The following is a 15,690-nucleotide window of genomic DNA, read 5'->3' on the forward strand; positions in this document are numbered from 1 at the left end:
CGAAAATTATGTCATCTAAAGATGTGCTTTATGATTTCACTTGATAAGCAACGGAAAGAAAAAATGTGCTGATGACTTAATTTTCTGTGCTACATGAAACCAAATACTACAGAGTACTAATAACAAGCAGGTTAGCCATTGTAAAAGCATTGATGTTGTAAAATCTAGTCTTCTTTTCACAAACTGAATATGAGCTCCACATGTAATGCTTTGGCAAAAGAGACTGGCAGGATTCACAGATGTACAAAAAAAAAACAGTGGGCAGAAGTAAGAAGACGGTATCACCTCTGCGCATGCATTTGGGCAGGCTATTACTGGAACACTGTGTCCCTTTCTGCTGTCCACTTGTTAAAGTAAATGCTAAAAACTGCACATAATTGAGTAAAGAGTTACAGAAGTGATTCAAAGCTTGTGAAGACCAACCTAGAACAAATACAGCATCACTGAAAAATAAACAAACAGAGCCCCCCAAATAAGTGGCTATGTATTTAGATAGAGATATAAATATCAAGCAAGAAATCATTCCATAATTACCATCTACCAGATGAAGGCATCTAATACAAACAGGTTCCCTGTTTTATCAGGAAGCACACAACAATGAGTGTGATCTGATAAGTTGCATCATACTTTGCCTGTGTTAAATGAAATGTTGTAATAAGGTAATTTCAAAACATTTTAGTTTGGGTCATATAAATGATTTCTAACTACAATATAATCCTTCAACTGGTAAAAAAATTCTGAAGTTTGCCAACGAGGAAAAAGTAGAAAAAAAAAACCAGCATGTTAGGAATTGCAGAATCTTTTTTCTCTCCTAATAACTTTCAAGCATGAGAAATGTCAAATCATCAACTCTTTCCTCTGGAAAACTAATTTCAACAAACAGACATTATTTTGGGGGGGAAGGAAAAAAGAACAGTTCTATGAGATTGTATGTACTCCTCTCAAATGCTGAGAAGGCAAAGGGTAGTATCTTTTAGCTTAGCAATGAGCAAAAATGGTTTGGATTGGGCTAAATGCTAATACTGCTACACCTGATCCTCCTGTTTTCATTGATGGAAGACTGTGAAGCATCTTCTGAATCATCACGGTATACCACTCAGCATTACAAAGATGGTGTCATACATGATGGCTTTTCTATTGCTATCTCAAGATCTACTCATCAGTGAGAGGAGTGAGCGCTGTACCTGCTATTTCAGCTCACTAGCCATAACTCTTACAGCCTCTGGATATCATATTCCATCTGGTAAAGTACTCTAAAACAGCTGAAATGTTCTCAACCAAAGTAATTTTCTTAAGGAAAGCAATCCTCATGCCTCACAACCAAAAGGACTGCATTGATACATACTGGCAACAGAGAATACTAACGCAGTACTTTATCCATTGCACTAGGTGGGAAGAAGGAGGCAACTCTTGCCTCTTATTTCACACCTAGACAAGTCCAATCTCCAAGGGCACAGGCAGTTTAAAGTCAAAATGATATAACAGACAAAACAGCATATCGGTCCATAGAGGAGAAACTGTGTTGTATCCTCTGTATATTTGCAACTGGGAACTTAAGATCTTGACTAAAATCTCCTCTTTCCTTCTTACCTGGGACAGCTGTAAACTCAGAAGTAGGCTACTGTCTTTGTAATATATATCTATGAGGCATCTAATTCAACAGGATCTAGACTGTGGTCTCTAGGTTCTATTGTAAATCAAACAAACAATTGCAATGATGCAGAACACAACCACAAGCTGAATATTCTACAGGTATTCTATTGTTCACAAAAATCACTTTAAACAATGGTTAATATGCCAAGATAATCTCTGGCTGAGGATTACTTATTCAGGCAACTCTATAAATAGCCTGACATACCTTAGGCAAACATTTCTGCTCTGCACACAGGCATGCTATTCCTGACATGTCGAATGTCACTGCTCATCTACAAGAAACTTCCCTCAGTCTGCACTATGACTCACATCTTATCCAACATCATATATCTCATTTAGATATTTCACAATGCTATAGATATCCACTCGTTTGAAAACGACTATTATAATGTTCTATTCAAGCATGGTATGTCTCCAAATATGTTACAAATGATGTATTTATCAGTCTGCAATTGTCAAAGATTAGTTGTAGGGAGCTAAATACATATTAGCAACAACACTGTTCCAACACTGTATATAGAATTCAGCCTTTTTACTCCTTTTTTTCTTGTTTTTAATCTCAGAACAGCACAAAGGCCTTTCAACAACCCTCAACTTCCTATACAGAAATGCTGTGAAACTATTGCCTATGTCAAAATGATGAAAGTTAAGAGCAGATTACATTTGCATACCAGTTGAACTAGGGATTCCACCAAAATGTTTTACATTATTTACATTAAAAACATCTAGAGTGTTAGTTGCCATAGCAATGATTCCTTCTACTTTTCACCAACATTTGACTGTCTTTTTAAAAGAATTTTGTGCTTACTATGTCTGCAGAACTTATTTTTCTTGATAAGACTACTTCAACAGAAGAGCCTGTAGCAGTAACACAGCTAAAAATTCTGTAGCTTTCCCTTTCACATTCCTAATCTTTGCTGTTGCCCGCTAGCATTTTATAATGTCTGGAGAAGGCTGCAGGGTGACCTCACTGCAGCCTTTCAGCACCTAAAGGGAGCCTATAAACAGGAGGGGAGTCAACTCTTTACAAGGGTAGATAATGGCAGGACAAGGGGAAATGATTTTAAGTTGAAGATTTAGGTTAGATATCAGGGGGAATTTCTTTACTATGAGAGTGGTGAGGTGCTGGAACAGGCTGCCCAGAGAGGTTGTGGATGCCCCATCCCTGGAGGTGTTCAAGGCCAGGTTGGATGGGGCCCTGAGCAGCCTGGTCTAGTATTAGATATGGAGGTTGGTGGCCTTGCATGCAGCAAGGGGGTTGGAACTTCATGATGCTTGAGGTCCCTTTCAATCCAGGCCATTATATGGCTTGGTAGTTTTCACTGCCCCTGAGATTTGGCCAATTCCCTGAAAGCTTTACTTAGTCAGATTTTAACAACGTGCAACAAAAATCGAAGAAACTACAGTATATGGTGCAGTAATTACCAGTAATCACTTCCTGGGATTAGTTTTTCAATCAGGCAGCCTCTAAAATCACACCATTGCTTGCTTAGTATGCCTTAGCCAGCCTCTCTGAAAACAAAGTGTCGTAGTAGAAAGCAGATTTGAAACAAACAAAAAACAAACCAAGAAAACTGACTCACTGTAGTGTCATTTGTCTCCCGAAGCTTATGTGTTAATGACAGCAACTGCTCCACAGCAATACTGGGTACATTTGGAATCTGCTTGAAACAAAAACAGTATTAATCTGAATGCAAGATAGATTGAAGTTCCATATACAGCTACACACGGGTACAATGAGTATATGGTTGCTTAGAAATACTAGAAATAGAAAAACTAGAAATGCAGTTTTGACATTTTTTTTTATTTATTACGTCATCATTTAATATCATGATAAGAATGCAAATTTATTCTAATACCATTAAGAGATAAACAGGTTTTGAAAATGAAGTTTCATTTGTGCTACATTCAAACATCATCGGGAATAGCAAAATATTTTCATATAGTTAAGAACAAAAAAAATCAATAAACAATTATCAGCCTAAAATATTGAACATACCGTTTCTTTAATAACTTGAATTTCTTCATTCTTGCTTAAAGATCGAACATGATGAAAAAGAAACAGTGTCAGAAACTCTGGACCAAGCCACTGTTGGGTACTACTTCCAATGACAGGAGGTTCTGCTAGGACAACTATTCTGAATGAGGGGTGGATAGGAAAGATAGACCTGCCAAAAAAGGTTTCAAAAATGCATTATCTGCAGTGAATATCACATTCATTTTTTTATACTAGATGAAAAAACATATATATATTATTGTATCATATCACAATACCTACTCAGATATTTGCAATGCAACTTTACCAAAAAAGACAAGAACTGCATAATATGACTTGCACTTACATAAATTGCTCCTCATTTTTCACACTGAGAATGGCATCCACTTCTCATCTGCAATATGACCTACATGCCTCAAGATGAGCAAACACAAGCAGCTAAGCTATTGTTTACTGGTTTGTATGTTTTGAAAGGACACATCTCACCAATTAGATTTTTAGAAGTGCTTTACCTAAAGCAGTATGTCTAACAGGCAAATCAAGGAGGGAGTAGGATCTACTGGTCCTGCAGTTCCTCTATTAGATTGACAGAAAGGATGACACTGTGGAGATTGGCCTAGATAATGCCAAGAGCTGGATTTAGCAACACTGATGTTCTCTGCAGCCTCTGGAAAATCACCTAGTCTCTAGGGATTGGATTAATGCACCTAACTTCATAATACCCCTGAAAGTTAGTTATACTTCATATCTCGACTCATTTTCAAGTCACCATGGGGGAAAACAGGTCCCTTTAATGGCTGCTTAAGACTTAGAAGAGTTTAATAAACACCCCACTGAGTCTTTCAAACCATGCACCCAGCTAGAAGTTCCTTCTCTGATAGTGGCAGCTGCAGATGCTTCCTGGGGAAGGTACATAAGCCCTTCTGAAGTCTTATGTGAGAGATTGCTATCATCAGCCTATTTCCCTCACCTTCTCCCATTCCCATTCAAGGAATGCAAGGGCTTATCCTTATTGGCTTTGATGTCTCTTTATCCAAAACTTTGTCTAATCTCTTTCTGAACTACATCATCCTATCTGCCTCTGCAACTTCATGTAGCAAGACATCCACTATTCACTGTATAAAGTTCATATTGCAGGATTTGGTGAAAAAGTCTTAAATGCCTTTGTATTTCACTCCACTGCAGATAACAGAAGCTTACTGTGACCAATACAAGCTTAAATACAGAACTTCTAGATGCATGTGTTACAACAGTAGAAGGGCATTGCCTCTGTCTTGGGTGGTTTTGCCTTCTTCACATCTTTTGTCTATCTTACCTATATAACATCATCACATCTCTGGATTTGGAATGCACTGGTACTCATTGAACAGCACAACTACACAATTTCTAGAGGTTACAGACAGAAGAGTTGGATAAAAAGCTAGTCAAATTACTCAAGAATTGTTCTCAACAACTTTTCAGTACATTTATTAAAACAGCAGATGTTAATTTGGAAAAAGAAGTGAAATTGAAATAGCTTATACTGTTAGATATGCCTGTTATCATGTGTGATTTTTCACTTAAGTCAGAAAATCTGAAATCAGAACATTTGGAGATCAGTGGGAAAATGACAGCATAAGTAAGAAAATCTGAAGACAGAATATGACCATTAAACACAAATTATCAAAACTAACTGTGTGGTTGGCACAGTAAAACTGTGACACACCACAGTGATTGTAGCAAACAGACTCTTGATCAAAGGTAAACACAGGGGGTGGGCATGAGTTATTCTTAGCTGAAAGCCATAAGCCTAGGAGCTACTCCCTGACTGATAAAAATAGAAATAGATGTCTGAAAACATCATATGAAAGAGGAACCAATGGTAATGTCACTGTCACTAAGCATAAACGAAGATCAGGGAACATTAGCAAACATTATCATAAAAGAAAATGTTTCCTTTACTCCCATTACTAAGGAGAAAAACAACCGCCCTTCCATAATCACCTAAATTCCAAGGACTAATTCCGGTGCTTCTGTAACACAAGAGAAGCTGGAGATGGATAACTGGGGCAAGTTAACATCAGTATGCCAGCTAGAAATTACTGATGTATCTTCTAGACTTCTCGATCCTCTAGACAACCTCCTTTAAAGGTTGTGAATGCTCTCTTCCTGGAAGCACTCAAAGCCAGGCTGGATGGGGCTTTGAGCAACCTGGTCTAGAAGGAGGTGTCCCTGCGTATAGCAGGGGGTTGGAACCAGATGATCTTAAAAGTCCCTTTCAACCCAAATCATTCTATAATTCTGTGACTTGGACAGATTACAACATCTCTGCTGCAGTTTTCCAGTTCCTAAACATGAATAAAACTATATGGCTACTTCAGAAGCCCATCGTTTGGAATGATGTTTGAAATATTAAAAAATGTCAAGCTAAGTGTATTATTAAAACAAATGCCACACATGACATGAACCTGCAATGCTGACAAAGTTCCCAGTTTCCATGTTAGCAACTGATGAGCTTCTATGTTATTCTGAGGTATTACAGAGCAGGTGTCTAAAGGAATACAATACAGAGATACTACAAGGAGTTACACTTTATAAAACAGAGATCTTTGACACCTTGTATTCTTTGCAGACAAATGCTAAATAAATGCATTTTGCTAAAAACATGACACTTTTTAAATCGCTGAAACTCAAACACAGTGGGAAGATTTGGTGCTGTCGGATTAGTGGAGAGAATCCCCATTCCTTTCTCTTTCTATTAAATGTTCACTGACAACAGAGCCAGAGAGCACTCTCTTGTACTAATGTCTACATCCTTTTGACATCAGTGCTTAATTCCAACCAAGGATTACCAGCACCGTCTTTGTCAAGAGGATCAGAATGCAGTCTGCTCAGGGTGATTTTAGGGAAAGATTTTCCTTTTATCAACACATGGTTCAAAGCAACTGAAGTTTAATAAACAAACAAACAAATAAATAAATAAAATGCAGAATTGCATTCCTAATGCTACTCTGCAAAACCAAACTGGGCTTGGTTCTCTTTCCCTGTAGCATGGCTTCATAAATCCCACTTTCCATCAAAATTTTATGAGTTGGGAATTATTATAATATTAGGACCACAAATGACCTATTTTTTCTTTCCTAGCTGTTTTTACTGAATTTCACGATATTCTCAATTTAGCAAATTACTGTATCTATAAATCCACCAAGCTGAAAAAAGAAAACAGCAAATAGAAAAATTTTCACTGTTGCAAAATTCATTTTCTGCCACACTTTATATTTCTCTCATCTATCTGCTGCCTTTCAACCTAATCATGTGGAAAATCCACAGTCTGCAAGGCATTAAACCTGTGCATGCATGAGTAACTTCTAGCTTCTGAACAATCCTACTACATACATCCTTCTAGATTATCTTCTAATAGAAACTTTTCTGCTCACCATACCCAATACTTATCATGTATGTGTGAACACTGCGGAGTATATCCACTCCAACAGGTTAGAAGAATGCCTTAAAAAAAATGCCCTAAAATAAACCAGCACTTCACTGCTTGTAAAAGCCATATGCTACCCTTACAACAACCACCTCAGTGCACTAATGGGTGACTGCATAAGAAATCCTATGCAAAATTCTTGGTAGTTGAAGACACTCTTTCTTATCTCTGAACCTGTTTGGGAAAATGAATCTTCCAGTCACCATCAGTTATTATTTCCCTCTGTGTAAAAGAACTTCAAGGACCATTAGTCGCTTCCTCAGCGTTTTTCACTCTTCTCCCCAAGTCATAACAAAAACACCTTGTTTCCCCAAGTGGCCAAATATCACCTCACTGGGACTGTTGGCTCTCTTCACTGCACAGCAACGCTGGCACAAGAAAAGACTACAGGAAAAAGTACTCCTCGCCCACTGCTAGTTATCCAATAGGCCAAGGAGCATCCCACAGCCTAATGAGGACAAGTGTGTTGCTTGCACTTTTCAGTGCTATTAGAGCTATTACACTTATCAGTCCACAGCCTTTCTTGGGAAAATGCTAGCGGACATCACAGATACAGCAATGTAATGAAATAAACATATAACTCATTGTCAGTAATTTACATAGTTTAGAACAACAATATATTTTATTAGCTCTTATGACAGTAGTCAATCTTTAAAGCAAAATTGAAAAAAAAAAGAAAAAAAAAAAAGAAAGTAACTTATGAAAAATAGCATTCAAACCAGCAAAACTTCAAAATAATACAAGCACCAAAAAATATTTTCCCCTTAGACATTACTAATAACTCTGCCATGGTTAAAGCATTTTCACATTCTTTAGTATAATACTGTTCTCTTTCCATATACAGAGGCAAGTAATTTCCTTAGGCCATAATGTGATGTGAAAAACTATCCTTCACGATTTAACTTTAAGCATTAGATTGTACAGCATTCTCCCTTCTATTTTTGCTTTCTATTTTATTATTCATATGAATTACACAAGTTTTATAACTGTTGAAACATTAAAAATGAAAGGCACCAAAACCGTAGAAAATGACTGTATTATTTTTACTATCAAACATTTTCATATAGAAATACGAAAAGCATCTTGCTGTGTTTACAAGAAATTCTCCCTTAATAGTTCAAATTTTTCCCAGAATCTTCAGGTGTTTCAAATCCTCTTACAGACTAAAGAAAGAATACAGAATTATCAGCTCATTGGTTAAGAGCAGGACTCCTTTTATCTATCGTGAAATAGTATTTTGTAAATGGAATTTGTAAACAGAATTTAGATGAAAATCTGAATTCTAGTCATCTACAGAAAAGCATGATCACTTGCCCTTTTAGATTACAAAAGATATGCTCCATCTGGAGATCTACACCCAAGTCTAGGGCACCCAGATCAAGAAAGCTGTGGAGCTGGGGTCCAGAGGAGGCCATGAAGATTATCAGAGGACTGGAACAACATTACTTTGAAGATAGGCTGAAGAAACAGCTTGTTCTGTCTGGAGTAGAGAAGGCTGCAGAGACCCTCACTGCAGCCTTCTAATGCTTAAATGGAGCTTATGAACAGAAGGGAAATCAACTTTCTAATGGGTAGACTGTGATAGGACAAGGGGAAATGGTTTTAAATTAAAAGAGGAAAGATTTACATTGTCAGGGGGAAATTTTTCACTGAGAGCATGCTGAGACACTGACATAAACTGCCCAGAGAGGTTGTGGGTGCTCCATCCCTGGAGCTGTTCAAGATCAGGTTGGATGAGGCTCTGGGTATCATCACCTAGTGCCTGGTTTAGTGGTTGGCAATTCTGCCTGCAGCAGGGATGTGGGAACTGGATGATCTTTAAGGTTCCTTTCAACCCAAGCCATTCTACAATTCCATAATATGATTATATATATATTTTATATGTATCTTACAACAGCACCTGTCCACCTCATTAGTGAGTTTTAAATGAAGGCAATACAGAGCAACAGTTAGGGTTGTTTTTTTTTTTTTATTATTTCATGAATGACTAGAAGCACTGCAGAAGAAACTTCAAGCCACATTTTGAATAGTCACTACAATCAAGAACACTCATGAACAAAAGCTGACCATGACTTAAAAAAAAAAAAGAAAGAAAGAAAAAGAGAGAATATCTACCTCATCTACTTGGTTTTTCCTGAAGACAGGAGTAAGCTATCAGTTCTTCTTCATCACAGCCGCCTTCTAGTCTCCATCTCATGTTCTTATTCACATTCTGAAGACAGTCCTGCCCTCTCCCAGTCTAATAATTTCCTAATGAAGCATTTGTTTCTTCCCTTCAAATTCTGGTCCTTCAGAAATATTCCTTTTTATCTTGTTCTTTCATCTCCCTTCAGATACTTCATTCAGGCCCCATTTGACTGCTTAGAGATTTAAAACTGTCATGTGCTTCCCACTGCATCACTGATATGCCTCTCAATATGTGCTTTCCTCTTCTACCATTTCCCATAAGAACTACATTAATATGTGAGATTGGGTAGATAATTAAAAGGCTAAGAACAAAGCAAAAATTTAATTTCACTAATTGTATAATATGAATCTTAGGTTCCAATTTAATGTATATTGATTTCCAATATACAAATGAAAACTGAAGCCTCGGAATTAGTGAGATTTAGGAGAAAAAAAAAAGATAAAAAGAAAATAAAATAATCCTGTTTTAAATAAAACTTGAACCTGATTTCTATAGGGAACTTTCATTTTGGAAGACTAACAGTAGCCTTCACATGTCACTCAGCAAATACCAGATTAAGTTCCTGCAGAAATAACAATGCGTATTCTGCAGGCCTTTCAAAGAGCAACTACACTGAAATTACTTTAGTTAAACTCAGAAAATCAGAATAAATGAAGCTCAATGCCTGCCTTTATTTAGACATGATTTAGAAGCAAGAGTTGTCCTAGATGATCTGTTAAAATAAAACTCAAGGTACAGTGTACTGTGTGCTCCCTTCACAAAACAGTCTATGCAGGTGAATGATGGACGGCTCGCACCTACACTGTGATTAAATCAGCTGTCAGTAGTGAGATAACATTGGATGAGAAGCTGTCTGGGAAGAACACCTAGTTCTGCATAGCCATTCTGCAACACTGTAAGGTACTGGAGATTACAGTGACAGGTCACTGCTGTTGAAAAGGAAGAACTGTGAGGAAAGCAGTACTGGAATCAAAGAACAACTAGTGACATAATAGCTGGGAGACAGTGAAAGGTAAACCAAAAAGTTCAAGATGAGGACCTGGAACATCTCCAGCTTCTCAAGGGCTGACCAAAACTGCACCCTATGAACAGATGAGTGGCCCACTGACACTGAAGAAGACCATATCAAAACCAAAGAAGCTGGCAGATTTTTATACTAATTTACCTTAACTTCCTCTGACTGAGCCAATACAGCAAAAAGTTGAAACAGGGCTAGATTGAACATTTCACCCAGAAGGTGGATGTCTCAGCCCTTCCTCACAAAGTAGCAAGGATTTTCAGCTGTAACCAAGGTGGTGCTAAAAGCTCACAATGAGCTTCCAGATATGAGAGAACCCATGTAGTGGGATGGGATTTTTTTGTTTACTTTTTATAAGATCAAACACTGGTCAGGATTGTTGTAAGAGACACCCTTCATTTAGGGTAAAAGCCATTGTCAATCAAGTAGAACATTCAGTGCTTAAAATTCCCAATAAGCTCTCTATTGCAAAATATTAAAGTGCCTAGATGAAAGCCATGCATTGTGATCTGAAGGCAAAAGGGACCCTCTTCTGAGGAAAACCAAAAAAGACTTTTGGTGCTTCCAAAGCAGTCAAAAGCAGGGCAACATAATTAACTAGATTTTATACTGAAGTACAAAATTGAATGTGAAGTCAGAATACAATCTAAGATAGATCCTTGGAGCTTCTTCGCCTCTCTTCTCAAATTCTGGGCTTAAAATACTTACAAAATCCTTACAAGCATTTCTTTGTTCTTTACTCAGACAATATAAATGCAGGAAATGCCCATCTAGCTGGCTGTATTGACTCAACAGCCAATTAGCAACAAGCACTCTTAGACTACACCTTATTTTCAAATAAGTAAATGCTATAAAAGGCTTAAAATTAAGTCTTTTTAACAACAAAAAATGGTGGTGTAGTATTTTAGATAAAAAGCAGACTAGAAAAAAAAACAACAAAGAAGAAAACCAGATGAACAACTTTCTGAAAGTATAAACTATGAAGGAGGTTAAAGGAAAAACAAAAAGAACAAACAAAAACCATATTTAGCAAGACCATTGAGAGAAAGGGGAGTGGTACATGTGAAGAGGTGGCACATTGCGAGTGCATCCATACCAGAACTGAGGTCTCTTTCAAAGTTTAGAAACACACACATCCTGCAGTGTAAGTCTCAGCATAAACATGAGACTTTTGACATCTAAGTTCAAATGTCTTCAGAGAGATTAGATCTATTTGAGATAAACAGCTTGTTTAGTTCTTTATACATGGCTTATTTAATATATACCTGCATATTAAATTGTGTTTGTCTTGGAGCACACTCAACAATACATCTTCTGCTAATTACAATTTATCAGCAGTGTTTGACCACGCATCATGTACAGTCAGCAGTGAATGAGAAAAATGCTACGAGCTGCAGAATGTTTCTAACAGACAAGTGGAAGTGAATAAACAAAAAGAATTAGCAAAATGGATCCCAACCTATCCTTCCGATTTCCTGCTCCATATCAGTTGGAAATTAAAAAAACAGCTTTCTAGATAGTGAAGAAAAAGAAAGTAGCAAGTCATATTAAATTTCAATATGGCTTTATTTTTATTTAAGATGGTCTTAATAAATTCTTCCAAAATTAAGTATGACTCACTTACATATCTGTGCCTTTATGCATGCACCATTTATCTTCAATTTCTAACTCCTTCGTGTTAAAGTTATTTAATGATTTTCTTTTAGCTTAAGCATTCTGAACAGGATATAATTTTCTCATTCAATAAAAAGAAGAAAAACCATGAGGAAATTGATGATTAAAATACATTCTCCTGATGATTAAAAGGTTTAAGAGGGAAGCACTTTTGCATGATATCTTCACAATAAAATAAAGGAGATTAGGTGCTTTACAGGATGAAATAGTGTTTGCATTCTGAAGTCATAATGGACACTTTACCTTTCCTGTAGTTTCTCATCAGGGATCTTCAATTCTTCTTTTAAGTTCTGATACCTATCCTCCCTTAATAATCTGGTGCCATCATAGAGGGTCAATTCTCTGTCATGTATCAGCCTGTTTGAAAATAAAAATAAGCAAACTTTATGTAGCCTTTGATTTCTTTTCGCAGTACTTATTTCAACTAACACTTTCCTTTTAAAAAGCCATCTCAGTCAACACAGTTCATTGGAAAAAGTTACAGCACTCTAAGACGCATCCAGGTGTGAAGGTTATGCAATTTGCCCAAGTAAATAGTTTCAGCATAAAGACACTTAGCCAAGCTACTTACTTTTAATAGAAAATAATGAGAATTATTTAAACTATTTTCTGGCATTTTCTATTTTCAGATCATTGTTCAAATATTACTAATGTATTATTAGTATGTAAATTATTATGTAAATTTACAGTAAAATCTAGTTCATTCTTTAGGCTTACACACTGTCTTTACAAAGAACTGAAATTTCCTGTTCTAGACTTCTAAGGAATTTGAAAGAATTGCTTCTGCTTTCAAGTGTGTAAAGACAGAACGATACATGTTCCACAGAGCTTCAACATTCAGCTTGATCTTTACAGCACTGTCGAAGTTACAAAGTCATATTCACCTGAAAAACCTTAATTTATCAGTACATATGTGCCCAGCAAACAGATCACATGCACACTACCCAGCTGTGCTCATAAGCTGACCTTTGCAATACAGCTAGAGTGCCAGGGTTAATTCGATGAATGCCATCAAGAATAACAAGTTTTCCTTCCAGGGCCGCAGTAACAAGAGGTGATGGTCTCCATGCAGTGTCCCCATTAGGAAGAGTATACCTCTGCTGCAGCAGGTCTCTAGCTGTCATGTCCTGTAAGTGCCAATTCATCAGAATTGAGTTATGCTGCATTTTATTCATCTACAAGTATCTGCTTTCTCCTTAGAAAACTCCATTCTGTTTTTCCTGGGGCTAAACCCAAAGAGGATTAGCAGCAATTTTTCAATTACTTTTTGAAAGAGGGCTGCTCTGAAAGTAATGCCTCCTATTTTATGTTGCCCCATGACACCAGAGGCGGATGCTGGTGGTACAGCAGTAGAGATTAAAACTTCTCACCCAAATTCTGTCAGTTGTTGCTGTGTGACAGATAGCAGCTGTGAGATGGTCTGACAAAGTGGCGTCTGACATGGAAGTACACATGAAGCAAAGGTGTATCACTGAATCCCTTCATGTGGAAAAAATGGCACCCACTGACATTCACTGATGCTTGTTGAACATTTATAGAGACCAAACAGTAGATGTCAGCACAGTGAGGCATTGGGTGGTGCATTTCTGCTAACAGTGGGGACTATTTAGAAAAACAGTTTTGTAGTTGAGAGTTTGCTCTATCAAATAGTATTGTATTCTTTGCATCTATTGTAGTTTCCATGAAAATAGATAGGAGGCATCGCTCTTGGAGCAACCTTTAAATAACACCCACATGGACAGGCACTGTGTCATACAGCCTGTGTAAGTACCAGACTTGCCAGTATAACCTTTCTGAAGCTAAACCAGAAGTTTGGTTGTTGGTGGTTATATCAAAAGTATATAGAGTATCACAAAATACTACATAGGGAATAAAACACAGATAAAGGCAAAATCTAGTCAACAGTGTCCAGTATACATATTTTGTTACTTTCCAACAGATGCACACTGGGGCAACAAAGACATAATGGCATTTTGTGACTTGAAAGATGAAATTCCTTCTTTAGGCTACGCTGTGAACAGAATTTAACCTAAAATCAGATGAGAAAAATATTTTCTATTGTAGCTGCAGCTTTTGCAAATGTCCTCTTCACAACTACAAGCCTTTTGAACTTTCAAGAATAAAAATAGAACACATTACATCATATGGCCTGAATCATTTCCTCTTTCTAAATTTCCTTAAAAGCCTTAAAATAACAGGACAAAGTCCGGTTCATTCAGTGCTTCCCCATTTTATAACCCAAAACCTCACATTCAGATGTACCAAAACAGCCATTATTTTTATTGCCCTCCTTCTGCGTTTTAATGCAGTTTGCTCATTGCTAGTATTCTATTAAAGAATTAGCCTAAAACAATTTTTAAGCAAGGTCATAAAAAAAAGTGCAAGTATTTTCAGGATTTGCATCATAAGGGTGCACTGTGTAGTTAGCAAATGCATGCATTCAACTAACACGCTTTCTGACACTTCACACCTAAAGGAGGGAAACAATATAGAACAGGAATTAATCAGGAGCTCAGTATGCTATATATACTGTTACACAGCTGTAATTCCAGCAACTTGAGAAATACGCTTTTGTTTTCACGAGAAGAAAAAGAACAACCATCAGAGGTGTATTTTCTTGAAAAATATTTTCTGAAATGAACTTCATATCATAATTTAAATGACTGAATTGTATTAATTAAGTGACGCATTCAAATGAAGCATCATTCATTAACATCTACCCAAAGGCAGTAAGAGGTTTGCTGGGCCCTGGGCAGCCTGGTCTAGTATGAAATATGGAGGTTGGTGGCCCTGCATGTGGCAGGAGGGTTGGAGATTCATGATCCTTAAGTTCCCTTCCAACCCTGGCCATTCTGTGATTCTGTGATTTGTTATGGCAAAGTCCCTGCTTAGTGATTTATTGCTTCTATTTCTTTACACTAAATCAATTTCTAATACATAAAATTATGTTATGAACTGCATGATCACAGAATCACAGAATTGTAGGAGTTGGAAGAGACCTCCAGAGATCATCAAGGCCAACCCCCTGCAAAGCAGGCCTCCTACAGCAGGCTGCACAGGTAGGCATCCAGCTGGCTCTTGAATATCTCCAGAGAAGGAGAATCCACACCCCCTGGGCAGCCTGTTCCATGATGATAACACCCTGTCACTAAAAATTCCTCCTTTTGGAGGGGGGACAACAGAAAGGTCCTAATTAATCCCTCTCCCCACACACACTACTTTGGGCAAAGCAATTGCCTTCTGAAACATTTTGATTTGTATTGGTCACAGTCATTGTAACTTAGAAAATAAACAATGCAATACAAGCTAAAGTATCTTGTAAGTTAGGAAAAAAAATAATGAAGTTGAGCAGAGAAAATACTTGTTTCCTTTCCTCCCCTTTGCAGCCACCGCAATACAAATCTCCAATTCAGCCATTTTTACGGTTCTCCGCATGAATTGTGTTCTTGGCAATTACAAGGTGAAAAAAAATCTATGCTTCCTGCATTCATGCCAATTTGGACTTGCATTTTGTTAATAATTCTCAAAGAACTGGAAGGAGTTTAGAAGGAAAACTATGAGGTCATGCAAAAAAAAAAAAAAGAAGAAATCCTAGAAACAAAAACATCACAGTACACAAACAGTAGGGATGTGCTTAAAAGATTGTTTTTGCTGTGCAAGAGAAGGAGGAACAAGTTGCAGGAAATTTGTTG

The 15,690-nt window shown here is 37.2% G+C and overlaps 1 protein-coding gene across 1 annotated transcript in view; it reads right to left on the reverse strand.

Moving 5' to 3' along the window:
• VWA8 (von Willebrand factor A domain containing 8) overlaps positions 1–15,690 on the reverse strand; it is a 182,792-nt gene that overhangs the window by 111,801 nt on the left and 55,301 nt on the right. The window contains exons 13-16 of the mRNA XM_048932672.1: positions 12,965–13,125; positions 12,242–12,355; positions 3,653–3,821; positions 3,237–3,314 (exon numbers count right to left, since the gene is read on the reverse strand). Coding sequence (XP_048788629.1) covers positions 3,237–3,314; positions 3,653–3,821; positions 12,242–12,355; positions 12,965–13,125 — 522 coding nt within the window. The remainder of the gene's footprint in view (positions 1–3,236; positions 3,315–3,652; positions 3,822–12,241; positions 12,356–12,964; positions 13,126–15,690) is intronic.

Source organism: Lagopus muta, chromosome 1 (genome assembly GCF_023343835.1).
Source record: "Lagopus muta isolate bLagMut1 chromosome 1, bLagMut1 primary, whole genome shotgun sequence".
Lineage (NCBI taxonomy): Eukaryota > Metazoa > Chordata > Aves > Galliformes > Phasianidae > Lagopus > Lagopus muta.